The sequence below is a fragment of the Trichoplusia ni genome, chromosome 23 (genome assembly GCF_003590095.1).
Source record: "Trichoplusia ni isolate ovarian cell line Hi5 chromosome 23, tn1, whole genome shotgun sequence".
Classification (NCBI taxonomy): domain Eukaryota; kingdom Metazoa; phylum Arthropoda; class Insecta; order Lepidoptera; family Noctuidae; genus Trichoplusia; species Trichoplusia ni.
In genome coordinates this window covers 4,374,573-4,391,544 of record NC_039500.1, presented here as the reverse complement: position 1 = coordinate 4,391,544, position 16,972 = coordinate 4,374,573, and the positions used below count along the sequence as shown (strand labels likewise).

General features: G+C 37.1%; 3 protein-coding genes across 3 annotated transcripts; 2 read left to right on the top strand and 1 right to left on the bottom strand.

Moving 5' to 3' along the window:
* Positions 1 to 6,059: 6,059 nt before the first annotated feature.
* Positions 6,060 to 10,451, bottom strand: LOC113504946 (hippocampus abundant transcript 1 protein). The gene has a single exon (XM_026887467.1). The coding sequence runs from the start codon at positions 10,311 to 10,313 to the stop codon at positions 8,874 to 8,876; it is 1,440 nt and encodes a 479-aa protein (XP_026743268.1). The 5' UTR covers positions 10,314 to 10,451; the 3' UTR covers positions 6,060 to 8,873.
* Positions 10,452 to 10,915: 464 nt separating this feature from the next.
* Positions 10,916 to 13,259, top strand: LOC113504949 (AP-2 complex subunit sigma). The gene is made up of 4 exons (XM_026887469.1): positions 10,916 to 11,026; positions 11,107 to 11,256; positions 11,343 to 11,516; positions 12,004 to 13,259. The coding sequence occupies exons 1-4, from the start codon at positions 11,024 to 11,026 to the stop codon at positions 12,103 to 12,105; spliced, it is 429 nt and encodes a 142-aa protein (XP_026743270.1). The 5' UTR covers positions 10,916 to 11,023; the 3' UTR covers positions 12,106 to 13,259.
* Positions 13,260 to 13,726: 467 nt separating this feature from the next.
* On the top strand, positions 13,727 to 14,734 carry LOC113505007. The gene has a single exon (XM_026887524.1). It carries the CDS (start codon positions 13,727 to 13,729, stop codon positions 14,732 to 14,734), a length of 1,008 nt encoding a protein of 335 aa, XP_026743325.1.
* The last annotated feature ends 2,238 nt before the right edge of the window (positions 14,735 to 16,972 follow it).

The following is a 16,972-nucleotide window of genomic DNA, read 5'->3' as shown; positions in this document are numbered from 1 at the left end:
GGACAAATAACCTTGGAAGTTGACTGCAGTGTTGCCATTGCACCTTTCACTTGCAACCAGTCTTTGTGAACATTAAACACATTAAAATTAAATACAGGTTGTCCAAATAGTGCGGTAGAGAAGCCATTAAGATACATATTAATTGCATTTTCGATTATATTTCATGATAATAAATGATGTAACTAAGTACATACTAATTTATACTCATGTTTAAATGAACGCCATTAAAATTGCAACTTATATCAAGTCATTTAGGTGGACTGACTCACGGCTTCACAATACCTGCCCATCTGAATAGTCGTTTAGAAAAAATGATTTTCTAAATGTTATAACTTAATTAGGTACTTTTTGTTATTGTAACGAGAACAGGAAGTTTCCATTAGTAATTGATTCGAACACAACTTAAAGGTTTATATATGTACCTGGAAAGCATAAATTCTACTTGGTGATTTTAGTCCCGTTTAGATGTTTTCTTACCAATATAAAAATGTAGGTTTATCATGAAAAATATTCAGAACCTAAGGAATATTCTTCATTTGACATTGGTTCGTACGAGCTAAACAGATGGTTAAATTATACATGGTGCTACCATCATTCTATGAAAAACCCTTATTTCCTTGACTGAGTAATAATTATTTTTGCGTAATCGATCTGTGACTGTCATGGCGTCATGCTGTGACGTAGGCAGCGCAGCACGCGCCATTGTAACAGCACACTGGGCGAAGATAGCTATTCAATACATTCAGGTCAGGGCAGAGACAAGCCGGCGCCAATGATATTAACGAAGAACTTAAGCAAAAGGCTTTGCAAAAAGGTTTATTAAATAACTGGTGTCTGGTGAAAATAGTGCTGTTTTAAGAACACTAGGGATGGAAAGCAATTCTACGTAGACCTGCTGTGATACTGTGATAATAACATTAGCCCATTTACGTCCCACTGCTGGGCTTAGGCCTCTTCACGTGTAAGGAAGGGTTGAGCATTGGTCACCACGCTAGCTCACTGAGGGTTAGCGATTCAGATTCCGATTTTTGGAATCCAGGTTTCCTTATGTTATGTTTTCCTTCATCGTTTGTGCCATGGTGACAGTGGTGTCTTATAATGATTATTAAGGAATTACACACAATTTTGAAAAAGTCACATTGGTAGTTTTGCTGCATGGGATGGATCCTGCACATCATTCACAGCCTTGCGGTTCCATGCATCTAATATGCATGGAACCGCAAGGCTACTACTACTGTGATAAATCAAATCAATCATAAAATAGGGTAGTATATTAACAACTAGTTGTGTATGAAAATATGGGGCTACGGGTATTGACAGTATTTTTTAATAAATACGACCACAATGTATTAAGATATTCAGCCAGATGGTGCCTATATCAAGGAATCTTAAAATGCCAAAGCAATTTTCTTTAGAGCTACCAAAACAAACAGCCGTCACTTCGAGTTGTTCGATTAATTGAATATGTAACATTCATTCAGAGCCTGTTAGCGTACTCGCTACGATCATTCAGTGAAGTGACAGCCGATAATGTTTGAAATTAACGTCTAAACACATAAGTTATGTTTATTAAAATACGTTGTATAGACGTTCAATGAATTTGACAGCACTATTGATAGGTAAATATTTAACTAAGTCTTAACAACTTAGACTGATTGTTTGCTATTATAGTCACTTTTTGTTTCATATTATGATTTCTTATATGCCTACAATTAAACTTAAAATCAAATGTAAACCGAGCGAATCTAAATTGCTGTTTGACTGTGTCTAATTAATTATCTTTGTTTTGGAAGGTTTTTAAGGCCTTTCCCAAGATTTTAGATGTTATAACTAGAATTGAACAGTGAGAAGACAAATTGCAAAGTATATCTATAGGTTTAGTTAAGCCCATAAGGTTCCTTGTAATATTTCTAAGATTACTCATTAACAGAGTATTATTTTAAATTTCGGATATAAGCTACTTGCTAAATGCTTATTTATGTATTATCTCGTTTCAAATGGGGGATTATATCAGACAACTACAACAAACTAACAACTAGTTCAAGAAAATATAACCCAATGATCTCAAGTTATCTGAATTATAAGATCAACGTTTTAGCAAGAAATGCACTCGCATTGTTATCTTAAATAATTGAGAATAATAATTTAATTCATTGCAAATATTTTATTCCAAAAAAATCCTCTGTAATCTGATAAATTCAATCCGCAGATCGGAGACGGTGGTGGGATTACCAATTCATTAAAGGATCACGACTTTCATTTACATTGTCTGAACCCACGCATTACATCTGTTCTCCACAAATAAACAAAAAATAATCGGAAAACTTGGTAACGTTTTAATAAAACTGTGATATTATTTAATTAAAGTATGTACCAGATTCCATTAGCAGGTACTATAATTATAGCTTAAGATAGGTACGAATTAACAAAAACTATCAAAGTACGATTTGAGTTGTGCGGGCTTCGACAGTCTAATATAACAAATTTTCAAAAAATGGTGACCTATCGAATTTATGACCATCGCAACCTCGGGAATCAAAAATATATCCGAGAAAGTTTCAACTGAGGTGACGGACGGACGAAAAGACAGCGGATCCTTGGTAATAAAGATCCGTTTTCCCCCTTTGGGTACTGAATCTTAAAACTGTTAACAATATTGCCGCGATAATTAAATAAAAAATGCAGTAGAGCTGTCTTTATCATGACTTGTATCTATAATTTAACTTTCAATGCCGGTGAAGCAGTCAAAACTTCCGCGACGCTGAGTTATTCCAGTTCTAGTAGCGTATTAGTCACGGCTGATAACAAACTTATCGGTCGTACTCACTCGCGTATCGTATGTTTAAAAATCAATAATGATGTCTATACTAGTGAAATAGGTGCACCTGCTTGCATCAAAGATGTTTTGATAAGACTGACAGGTATCCCTGTCCCTTAACCACGGTCGCGTTTTAGCGACTGGTGATATATGTAAAACATATTTTACTTTGACGACAAAAAGAGACGAAGAGTACAAGTTTTTAATATACGGTATTGTGTCTGTTTTGATGGGCTTACGTCAGATAGAAGTAACTCAGTTGTATTGACTTAACAGCCATAATCTGCGAATAGCTAATTTGTTTGATGATTAGAATATGCGGACATATTTTCATTTCACATTCTACTTAATAATTCGGATCTTAGGCGTAATACTTCGCCTTCGGTCATGCAATCGAAGGCTTTTGTATCAGAACCTTAATAAATCAAAATACATATATTTGTTTAAGTTAAATAAGCGTGCAAAAACAAACGTGTCAAAGCAAACCAAATCAGCATGCAATGGTCCGTGTGCAGAGGGGAGGAAAGAACGGATGAACTGGCTCAGGACCTGCCACAGTGTGATGAAGAAGAACAGTAGAAGATGAAAGAAGCTGAAAGAGAAGATATTCTAAATGCAAAATAAATCATGTTGCTGGGTTTACCCTAAGCTCTTACTCTGAATTTGCTCATGGTTTCTTGTTCATACATTTCATCAGGAAGATTTATGCCCCATAGCGTGGTTCTGTGTACGCTGACTATAATTACAGTTTTAATACGATAAGTCAACAAGGTACGTATTTGTCAGTTTAGATCCTTGCAGAGACCAAACTCTTTTTTCAACAAGTCCATCTATAGCGAACCGAATCAAGAGATAATATCCTTAGAATATAAAATTACTCCGTCTCTGTCTATCAAACCCTACTTCAGGTGAACATTTCTCAGTAAGTTTCGTGAACAAACATTATTTTATCAGTTCTTGTTGGAATTGCGCTTTAAAATTCAGTAAGACAGCCATAAAAGTACCTAACTGTTATCGTATATTATTTAAGGGAATTAAGAGACGATAGTCTGAAGATAACGTACAGAATATTAACAAGTGGGTATATCATTATGTGGTTTCATAAAACTTAGTAGTCTGGTCTTCATAAGGGATGTTATGCCACCATCACACAAATGTGCTACATTGATTACACCCTCGGGTATATTTTATGGTGAACCGTGAATCCACAATCATAATTATTATGCTCACGTGTTTCAGTCATTAAACTTCGTCAGTTATAATTACTTGGTCTAGACCAGCGTTCAAATAATTTAATTCAACGTTGTCCTTGTACAGAGTTTTTTTTTATCGATTAGTAGCCTTACTCAATCGATTTGCTGTTTAACCGATGGTTAGGAGTAGTTGAGTAAGAACGGCGTGAATATAACTGTTGCTAATTCATTTTAACATAGTTTATTTTATAAAACAACCACGATTAGTTTAGATTTAGGTACATTTTCAGGCCTGACCGAAAATGCAGAAAAATATATTTAAATCAATTGAAGCTTTGACGAAGCCGGAGTTAGCGATACCACAATAGTTGGGTCAAACATGTGTCAATTGAGCCGTGATGAATAGTAACGAACGATAGATGGTTTGACAGGTAGGTTAGACGGCACCCAAATTCTTGTCCCGGCACAACTTAGTTATTAATTAGTTACAACACTCAGGCGCCTTTGGGATCTAATTACCGTTGTTGTTTCTAACTTTGGAAGTAGACGCGCTGGTTAATTTAGCTGTCTAGATCAGTAGGCAAAGGGCGTCACACGGAGATCAATATTCAGTTTTAAACCAACATAAACCGAGCTCATTTTGATTTTTTTCTGTGTCGACTAAGTAAGTTTAAGTTGCCTGATGTAATAATTTATAAGTAATTGCAAGAATACTGGCAAAAATAATCTACATAATTGTAGTATGTGAATTCCCCACCTATTGAAATAACGCACACAATAGTGATTCATTCTGCATGCATCGATGCAACAAAACCTGCTTAGAAAGATAAAACAATAGAGTGCGCGCGCGCCGCTGAATTCAATCGGTCACGTTTGGAGGGATTGATACAGGAAACAAAGCATTATGGCCAAAGATTATTATAGTTAAGTATTTCGTGCGCCTTTTGAGACGGCCAGCAATATTTTATATCAAAAATATTATGTTTACTGTCTTTCCGTAATATTGAAGTTCGCCGATATATGTCTGCAATGATGTAAGTAAACATGTTAAACAGCGAAACCGTGTTTATAATGTTTTGTAATAAAACCTTACAAGCTTATTGACACAATGACAAGTACTACGTAAATGTGTTGGCAAAAGACGAGTCGCGGTTTTTAATAAATTAAAGTCAAACTATTATTGTAAGTTTTGGTAAATATTACAAATTTAATGTTTTTTAAACGGCAAATTAATTGAATGCGTGTCTTCGAAATAAAGTTAAATGCAAATAAAAGAATTCGACAAGGAATAATACGAAGGTCGCCATGTTGGCTGATGCAATTACGTAATAATTGGTGGCGCGTCGCTAGTGTGGGAGGCTGCCCGGGCAGGCTGCGGTAACTAGTGCTGCCAAGATGCGTTCTGACTCAACATCCATAGAGATATCTGAAGAATTCTATTGCCACTGAACTGAGATCGAGGGTATCCGGTATAATTGTATTTATGGAAGACTTTTCAGATCGCTACCTGACGAGCATTGAAATTATAGGGTTCAAGTTTAGACTTTTGCGAAAACAGTGGAATTGTTACTACAAAGATTAAAGAAGCAAGCTGAATCCTCGAATTCATTTTATTTTGCTAAGTCAGGCTTCGTTGCGATACAACTGATGAATCATTTATTATTAATAATAAACGGTAATACCGTTATGACAATTATTGACTTAATTAGGTCATTTGTCTACTTGACTTATTATGGAATTGGCATATGTATCTAAAATTTTGAAATATACCCATATTCTTCAACTTTCATGAAAGGATTTTGGACGCAGCACCTGATAGCATTATAAAATCCAGACAGTCAGTTTGTTAGTTAATAAAACTGTCTCAGCGGAGAATTGCGAGAGCTTCAGATGGCAATGACACTGCGCCGAGGGAACCAACGTCACGGAAAATAACCTCTCTTTATCTAGAGATAAGTCTAACTAAGAAGAGAGTTGTCTCACATATATAAGACTTATTTTAATTTAATAGTGTGTCGCTAACAAGAACTAATATCAAACAAAACAAATCATTAAACAAAAACATTTTTATTATAAATAACAGCGCATTCAAACATTTGAAACATTTAAGTGTGACGAAATCATAATGAACCAGCATTCTTGCGATTAGGTCCGAACCACGCCATTTATGTACATTTAACAAATATCATTGTCTAAATAGTCGAATTCTTACAATTTCAAGACCTTAATTAGGGAAAATGTGGTGTCAACGATGCTTATAAACCGAGCCCATTACCAATGAAACGTGAACCAGCGGAGCGAGTCCTTAATTACTATTTAAATACTGTCGCCACTCTACAGCATTACGTCATAATATCCGTCAGTTAGGCTCACTATGATTGAGAGAAAGATATAGTAGCACATTTTGCAAAAGGATACAGAAATCATAACGCTACTGCGTCCCTTCGCCGTAAAAGGCTAAAATATGTTTAGAGATACGGACCTAAGCTCCCTTATCTTGGTTTCCAACAAGTCTGACGTTATCTAAGATTTCTTTTCCCAAGCGGGCAAAAGAACCTCGCATGACCTCAAATTCCTTTTAAGAAGTCCGAATGACAGATGCCTGGCTTAGACATAGACATAACTTTGCGGTATATAACCAATATTTTATTGACTCTTCAAACTCCGACTATGATTGCTGCTCTAGAAACTTTTATCTATTCTTTATGATCGTTTCTAGACGTTCAGTTTTCAAATAAAAGAAAGGCTAGTAAAATCAATCACAATTCTTTTTTTTTAACTTTCGTGAGCTGAAATCATGTTGTCTCTGCCTTACAAACTTCCGAATATTGTACATAAGTGCAACAGTTAATAGTGCCACCGCATCCCGTAGGTGTGATAATAGGATACACCACAGTGTATGGTGAAACAGAATGACATCCGGCGGCGAATCGCCGACGAGCGAGGTAATATCCCTTGCATCGGTCTGTGGCGGTGTAATCAATAGGAAATCCATTTCAATAGTAGATGTTTATAGAATATCTCACATATTGGAATGTGCTACTCATAGCGGCAACGGGAGAATATCACTGTACTTAAGAGTACAGCAGACATTAATTTACCCGTGTTTTGCTGAATACGATGTTTTTATATTTAATCATGATTCATCAGCGCTTCATTATCTAATCTGTTAATTAACTGGCAAACAACGCTATGAAAACATAGTCAGAGGCAGTAAGATTAGAATTAAAACCTAAGAATGATATTACACGACCAATTTGTAAAATAAGGGAGCTCTGGGCAATGGGAAACTACTGCGCAATAATCGTGAAATTAATGCCGTCACCGTCTTATTGCATTTCTATAACTAATATAGAAACGACTCGTTCATTATGTCGTTTACAGACATTTTGATAATTAACAACTTGTTAAATTCAAAATTATCGGATGTTCGGATCCAAGTATCAGATGTTGCAAGTTGTTACCGAATAGGAACAGTTCCCGAAGGCTTCGTTCTAGCGGCACAGAGCGACGCGTAAATAACAATGCGTCTCAAAGGGCACATGTACAGGGCCAGTTTCATGGTTACGCAAGTTCAGTTGGGAAAAATATCACATACCGACATTATTATCAGGAAAGATGGTTCTACTACTTAATTACCGGAATCATTACGTTATAAACCTATTTTGTACATATTTTTTGACTATTTTCCCATACTTAGGTCTATTATATATCTAACGAAAAAACGCGATGTAAATATTATCATGTTCTTTTAAAACAAAATTGAACTTCTCTTAGAAAATAGCTGGTTTCAGTAAATCAGTATTCGTTTCTGCTCCGTTCATACCATATTTACAAAGTTTTAGATAAAAAAATGTGAACATATTTGTTTAGTATATGAACATCTTCTAGAAACTGTTAAAGACGCCTGAACATCAGACAGCTGGCATTTCTGGCAATTTTACAAATAAGATCGAAAGTTACGTCAAAAATTACGTCTGAAAAGTATTGTCATAACTTGTATATTGCAGATGTTTTATCGATTTAGACTCGTAAAACTTGTTACGCGTCCAGTCCAACGGTCTTAAAATGTAACTTAGACCTAACAGTAATATTTATCATATAGAAGCCTCGATGTCTGATTATTAAATGAAATATCAATCCTTCGTTTTAGAGATCTTTGAGTAGATAGGCTTTAGAATATAATTGAGTCCCAACTGGAGTACGCAGCTGGAAGACTCGCATCCATACAATTATTTCAATAGGTATTTTTTTTTATATAAATTTACTCTTAACTTCAACAAGGTTTTTCTCTATTCGTTAATCTTTGTTTACATTTATATAAATTATTTTGTTTCAATATTATGGACAGGAGACATCTATAATGATGTTATCTTAATCTAAACATTATCAATTAGCCACTCATCAATCACTCAAGTTGACCTTAATGTGTGATATTATTATTTTGAGGCGAGTTATGACAACATTAACATCCCGCCGCGATGGATTGTTATGACTACTAGGCTTGACTCATAGGTACACTCGGCGCGCCACTTGACGTGACCGCTTATTGTGTGATGCTCAGCTCGAAACATGAAACACATACTTTAAAACAACGATTTCATTGATTTTATTCAGACAAATATGTACACACCCCAGCGGCGACTCCAAACCATATAAAAATATAATACAAAGCTTAAAACTCACGACGCTTAAGCTGTATCAACGCGGGAATGTATCGGTGTTGTCGGCGTAACGTTAGGGATCACGGTCACTCACTCGAGCTAGAGTTAGCTTTGGTACCTCGTAAATGCACGGGACGCTGTCGCTGAGCACAGCACTGACAGTCAAACGCTGGCCGCGCGGCCGGCCTTCACCGCTAGCTAGAGCGCGGCGGACTCGGGCGCCATGAGCGGCGACAGCGGGCCCGCCACGCGCCGCCCGCGCTCCAGCTCGAAGCGCAGGTCGGGCGGCGTGCGCCGGCTGGCCGCGCCGTCCTCGGGCAGGAAGGCCGCCACCAGCAGCGCGCAGATCACGAGCAGCGCTCCCAGCACGAAGGGCGGGCCCGGCACCATGCGCACGTACTTCTCCTCGTTGGGCCGCCCCGCCGCCGCGTGCTCCTCGTTCAGGTCCACGTGGAATAAGTAGAATATCACTCCAAACATGGCAGGGCCCAGACCATTGCACAGTCCACGCACACCTGTCACCATGCCCTGCACCACTCCTTGCCTGTCGGCCCTGCTGTTCACCGACACATATGCACTGATGGCTGGATATGTGACTGAGCCTAGTGCAGCCAGCACTCCAGCAGCCCACATCATCCACGTACGGCTGCCGAAGCCATACCACATGAGCTGCAGCATCTCAAACAGTAGTCCCACCATAATTGTATGCTTGGCTCCGAGTGATCTCATTAAGAATCCGAGAACAACTTGTACACCAATACTAAGCACACCTACTATTGCAATAAATATTGCCACTTGGACCACTCCGAAGCCCATCACTAACTTCAAGTACACAAATATGCATGAATACTGTCCGGCCTCCGGTAAGTATGAGAGGAACACTGCCACACACAACATTAGCACTGTACGTTCTGCACCAACTTTTCTCAAGGCAGCGAAGGGGTCAGCTTGTTCCCAGCTTATAGCAGGACCCCAACCACTGGGCCTCACTTTTTCAGGCAGGCTCTCAGGTACAGCCACCATAATAAAGAACACGTCAAGTATAGCGACTGCGGTAGCAGCAGCTACCACTAGTGCTTCACCATATAAGTCCATGAGATAGGCACCAAGTGCCGGAGAGATCACCATGCTGGCGGCGAAGGTGGCCGATACCAGGCCGTAGGCGCGCGAGCGCTCAGCCTCCGTGGTTACGTCCGCCACGTACGCGAACACGATAGAGAACGTCACCGCGAATACTCCACTAATGCTGATCATCGCGAAGAACCACCACGTGTTGATCGTCATCAGCGGGATAGGTGCACAGGTGAAGAACACTGTCACCAGCAGGAAAAACTTGCGTCCCCACACATCGGAGAGCGCGCCGATCAGAGGCGCAGACAGGAACGACAGGATGCCCTTGATTCCCATTATTAAACCGTTCATCAAAAACGTGTGATCCGGGAAGGTGGCGTTCAGCACCGAAATTATCGGCATCGTGAGCAGACCCCACGCGAAAAACTCCAGGAATATCACCACCAGAGCGTGGAACACGGAGGGCTCGCCGATGCCAGACATTGTCATAATCCCGTCTTTCATAACAGTTTTTCTATTCCGTATCACCATTTCTACTTCAGTTTTTGTGGTCTTCGTGGGCGTCATTTAAGATTTATATAGTTTATTTTCCTACAGAACTACTTATATTAGAAACATTATGAAAACCTAAGCACTACATGGAGGAAAACTAGATAAAACGAGCAAGTAGCAGCAACGTCAAAAATCCACTGGAAAATTGAAAAACAATTCGATATTTGTGTTGCCACTACTCTGTTTCAAAAACTGACTAATTAAGCGCAATCATGAGTCATTACAAATATATCGTATAGTCGTTAAAAGGATCGAATGCAATTTAATGAGTTAAAATAATAGTAAATTTGTATTTTTCACTAACTAGATGTTGCTAATCAGGAATAAAAAACAACAATTACTTAAAATGTACGAAACATTTTTAAGATTCAAATGAATAAAACATAAAGTAGCAACACTGCTAAACCACGGACAAAATGCAGAGTAAGCACTAAAATCTAAAATAAATAAAACCAAAGACAAATAGTAAAATGAAGTTTCCGTAGCTAAAAGATATCCAATAGCTGCCGAATAGTCCAAAAAATTTATTTCACATTAAATTTTCACTAAGCACGGACATTTATTACAACAAAATAATATAAATATTCTCTGAGGTATAGATCAATAGTTTGATTGACTGACAGTGACACAAACTTTTTTTTGTCTACATAGTTGTCAAAATTGAAAGGAAAAGGAGGCGTCGACTGGATTCCACAAATTCCATCTTTTAATTTCATATTCTCAAAATGGTAATTATTTCTTTCGTTATGTTGAATGCGTTAATAATTAATACATCTATGCCATCCATTTTCATGTGTTTTTTTTATAGATTCGCTTTATACTCATCCAAAATCGTGCGGGTAAAACTAGGCTGGCAAAATGGTATATGAACTTTGATGATGATGAGAAACAGAAGCTTATTGAAGAAGTGCACGCTGTGGTTACCGTGAGGGATGCTAAACACACTAACTTTGTGGAGGTAAGTGATGTAATCTTCCTTCAAGACCGAAACGAAGCATGTAGGCAGTACTCTGCATACAAGGTGATATTCTGGTGTTCTTACAGTTCAGAAACTTCAAGATTGTGTACAGAAGGTACGCTGGCCTGTACTTCTGCATATGCGTGGATGTGAATGACAACAACTTGTGCTATTTGGAAGCTATACACAATTTTGTGGAAGTCCTAAATGAGTATTTCCATAATGTTTGTGAATTGGACCTGGTATTCAACTTCTACAAGGTAAATAGTTGTCAATCTTGTAAAATAGTTGTGATGTATTCTATACTCATATCACTGTTCTGCATGCTTGCCTTATAATAACAAAATACCCACATAAGCTTAGAATAAATTTATGACTTAGGTTACAACAGATACCAGCAACTTAAACATTCACAGTGAAATCAATTCATTGAAGTTTTGAGGATTTTTGACTAACTAAATAATTTAATACAACTAAAATTAATGTTTAAAAGCAAAACAAAATTATAGAGTAAAAGAAAACTTGATTTCCATAACTGAATTTGGTCCCAAATGCTGTAAGTTCTCAAAATAATAAAAAGGCACTGTAGAAAAAAAAAGTTGATCTAAATAGCTATATGTATTTTGTTTTTGTATGTATATTTAATTTTTTTATTGATATGGTTCTGTTTAAATAAAGGGAATAATAGATCTCTAGCAGATTGCCATAAGGAAAAATGAAAAAAATAACTATAACATGTATTTCCAGGTTTACACAGTGGTTGACGAGATGTTCCTGGCTGGAGAAATACGAGAGACATCACAGACTAAAGTCCTGAAGCAGCTGCTTATGCTCAACTCCTTAGAATAAACCTGGTTATATCATACTTGGACTGAGCCAAGATAATAATGATTACTAGTAGCAGTCAACTCAAGAAGAATGTTTCTGTATGATGATTAATATTGTTATCCTTGTAGGTTTGCACAGGTGGTTAGCTATCGTATTGTAATGTAAAATAAACTAATTAGAGAATACAGAAAAAAACACCAACTAAATTGGGCATCTTGCTCTTTTTGTACATGTTTGTACACCTGTACATTCTATACATCCAACTACCTATATTTAGTATACATTAAATATAGCGTTCTAAATTAAATTCAGCTTTTCATGGCACTGTATAATCAAGATCAGTTAACTGCAGTGCAGTAAATATAAGCTTAACAGCAATGGCAAAAAACACGTTGCAGCTTCTGGAATAATCCTACCAGTCCAATATCTAATATTGATTTAATCTATGGAAACTTGGGGACAGTGCAAGGGGCCTGCATCCTGGCTCGGTCCAGTACTTAGTGTAAGTTATGTAATATATTTATTATAGACTACTATACAACATTAATTCTACCAGACGCAAGATCTGAAAGAGTAGTGCTGTAAATGAATGAATGATGGTAGAATTATATTAAATAAATGTTTAAACACTGTTATAAGGTAAGTTTGTATAGATAATACTCATTCATTCCATATTAGAAACATACACAAAGAAATGTAGTTACTCATGCTAAAAAATATATTAATTGATATTGTTTAATGTAGCAAAGCATCATGTTGCTCTCAAGGAATGAATATTATAAATTTTATAATGTATTTAATAATAATTAAGTTCAGTAGAAATTTTACTTTTATTAGTGTGTCAAGAAATGTGGTTAAAGAATTTGTGCTTGTTTATCTAAAGAAACCTGTTAAAATGAAATATGCCGTACTATTAAAGTAAATAGAACAATTCTTAATACCTATATGTGAAGTTATTGGCTTGGAAGTTATAATAAGCTCTTAAACTTCGCAATAACATCTGGTAAATACACAATCTGTCTGGAAATGTTATGTATAAATTATGTTATTATAAACACATATAAATTGAGAAGTATAAGAATACCTTCATGAGATCATAATGTATATAAAAGTGTAATTATAAGCATTGTTTATTGGTGTATATTAGAGCAAATAAAATTATTGCTTAAAGAAAACAGTTTTATTATTTTGTGATGAACCTTGCATGTTTGAAATAAATAATCGGCTATTATGATATTGTTACCAGTAGTTAACTAAAGAGGGGTTGCCATTAATCAATATTAAATACACAACAATTGTCAATAAAACATGATTTATTTACAAAACGTATAAATTTTACAAAATTTACACATAATATAAAATATGACAAACTAATTATCTTTACCTAATTACAAAGCTAATATTATACATAGAAATACAAAGCAAGGCTTTTTATGAACCCTGATAATCTCATTCTACCATCAAAATATTACATACCATATCACATCACACATCTTGATTTGGCTACCTTTGTTATAATATTACAGTCAGTCGGTAGTCGGCGAAACGACCACTCGTGCACACAACTGCTCAAGAGCGTCGCGTCAAAGTGCTCTGTGTTTCTCAAACTTTTTCTTCTTTTTTTTACTCATTAACTGTCAACATGTTCACTTGCAAACGATGTGAAGTTGAGTCCAGAGATGGTGTCACATGCTCAGTTTGTCAGGCGCAATTTGATTTTCCTTGCGCTGGAATCACTGAATGCGGATGGAGAAGGCTCGGAGACCGTAAATTGACGTGGAAGTGCCAGACCTGTAAGTCCACCCCAGTTGCGAGTCCACAAACAACTTTACTCAAAATTCCGGCAAACAAATCCAACTCAGCGGCCAGTCCTCAAACTCCACCAGCAGACAATGAGAACATCTTAGCCGAGCTAAAACGTCTATCAACCCAAATGGAGTCATTGCCGGCGTTAATCGAGAGTGTCAATTCCATGCACAAAGAACTCGCGGAATTGAAAACCTTGAGGGCAGATGTGTCAGAGGTGAAATCATCTGTTGAGTCCTTCAGCCATCAATTGTCAGTTTTGACAAATAAAGTCTCAGGCCTGGAGGATGAAATTGAGACAATGAAGAACGCCAGAGAAGAGATTGCTAGTTTACAGGATCGCGTTAAAAAACTCGAGATGCAGCAGACTGAAAACGAACAAAGGTCCCGTATGAACAATATTGAGATCAAGGGAGTACCTATGTCCAGCAACGAAAACCTGTTTGCAATTTTAGATAAAATCGGTGAAACTATTGGCCTAACTATACCGAAAGAACAAATAAATTACATAGCAAGAGTGCCGACGCGAGGTGACAAGCAAGCTAAGAACATTATCTGTTCAGTTCACAATAGTTATTTAAAGAACGACTTTGTTGCTGCTGCGAGGAAGAATAAGAAGCTGAATGCCGGAAATTTGGGCCTACAGAGTGTCAACAGAATTTACATCAACGACCATTTAACCCCGGAAAATAAAATTCTTTTGAATAAAACTAAAGTTCTAGCTAAGGAACGTGGCTTCGAATACGTGTGGGTCAGTGGATGCAAAATATTAATGCGTAAAAATAACTCATCTCCAAGACACCACATCAAAACAGACCACGATTTAAAAAAGTTTTTTTGTTAACCATCTTTTATCAGTTTTCTTGCGGTTTGCTTATGCACCTAACGCTAATACGATTGAGAACCGCTTGCGCCGGTTTTTTATGCACATTCCTTTCTCGCCTGCCCATTGTTCGCTTATCGCTTGGTGTCAACCGGTTTGTAAAACATTGCTATTATGAATTTGAGCTTTATCTCCTTGCAATTACTAATGACTTTCCCCTATTAATGAGACCCTTCTCACCATCTTTTAGTAATTATTTTATATTTTTTACTGCCTGCTTTTGTGAAGTAATTTTTACACCATTTGCTAATGACGCTATTGTGTTCCTTTGTTTATTGTTATTACTGCGCTTATTTTATAAATTGACTACTTGTTTCCAGGAATTTTATGTACCTCGGATTTTATCAGCTTTTGCCTATTCAACTATTAATGTTATCTATAATTTATGATGGCGCCTATTACTATCTATTACCAAAATGTGCGGGGACTGCGAACGAAAACAAATACCTTCTACAGAAACGTGAGTTTAAATTGTTATGATGTCATCTGTTTGACGGAGACGTGGCTTATTAACGGGATCTCTGATTCTGAAATTTTTGACAACCGGTATCTAGTTTGGAGAAGAGATAGGGATTACTCAAACACTGGCCAGACTATGGGAGGTGGTGTTTTAATAGCTGTGAATCGGGACCTTGTCGCGGATGCTCGGACTGAATGGTGTTCAACAGCCGAAGACTTATGGGTAACACTGCTGCTTCACAGCAAAAAACCCAAAATAACATATAAAATGCATATTTGTATAGCATATATATGTATTCAAAACTTAGGGAATTCATTAACAACACAATCAAGCAACTTTTCCGATAATCTTGTAGATATATTTCTTAAAAATACTTCTGACAAGTTTATAGTACTCGGCGATTTTAATCAACCAAACATAGTTTGGCTTCCGTCAGTTGATGATTGCTCTTTATACGCTTCTAATTTGCAAGGAACAGCGCAGCAGAATTTGATTGATAATTTTAATATATGTAGCCTATCTCAGTATAATTCACATTCCAATAATAACGGTAGGATTCTAGATCTAGTGCTTTGTAATGACGACATCTCTGTTACGTGTTGCAGTGATCCACTGGTCCCCGAAGACGAACATCACAAGGCTTTGTGTGTAACAGCGGACTTTGTGCATCTTCACAGTCTACCTTCGCGTTCTTATGTAAAATGTCTGTACGGTCGGGGCGATTACGATTCAATTAATAGAGAACTCAACGTAATTGACTGGCATAACGAATTTGCCAATAAAACATTAGAAGAAGCTGTTACTTATTTTTATGACATAACCAATGAATTATGTCGTACTCATATCCCTAGCAAAACTATAAATCAAAGCACAAACTATCCTCCTTGGTACAGAAGTCCTCTGATAAAATTACTAAAAGAAAAAGCCAAATTTCACAAGAAATACAAAACATATGGCAATCTTGCAGATTATCAGACATTTATAGCATTGCGTCAACGGGCTAAGGACATGGAGAAAAATTTTTTCAATAGCTATATCGAGACAATTGAGTCAAACATCAGCCAAAATCCTCGAGCTTTTTGGAGCTATGTAAAATCTAAGAAGCAATCTATTTCTTACCCTCCTGTACTTCATTACGGACAGCTTTCTTCAAGCGACGGGGATGAGATATGCAATATGTTTGGAGATTTTTTCCATTCGAACTTTCTCATGCCTCCAAGTTACATTCCATCAACAGATCATGATCCACTTATCGGTGAACATGACGAGAATGGCACTGTGGATATCAGCTCTATTGAAATATGTGAAGATGAGGTTTATAGGTTGCTCAAGCGGCTCGACCCGAAAAAAGGTGCCGGACCAGACAGGGTGTCACCGGTGTTCGTCTTGAACTGTGCCAAGAGTCTTTCTGTCCCTCTATCGATTCTCTTCAGGAGGTCGATAAACACAGGATTAGTACCTCAACTCTGGAAATCAGCATTCATAACGCCAATTCATAAAAAGGGGTCCAAGAGCCTGATTGAAAATTATAGACCAATATCTAAGTTGTGCGTATATGCAAAAATCTTAGAAAAAATAGTTTACAATCAGGTTTCCACGGCTCTCAAACATAGTTTTTGCGAACATCAACATGGTTTCTTGAGAGGCCGGTCTACCACAACTAATCTCATAGTCTGTAGTAACTTCTTATCAGAATGCATGGCTCAGCGGTCTCAGGTCGACGTTGTTTACACTGACTT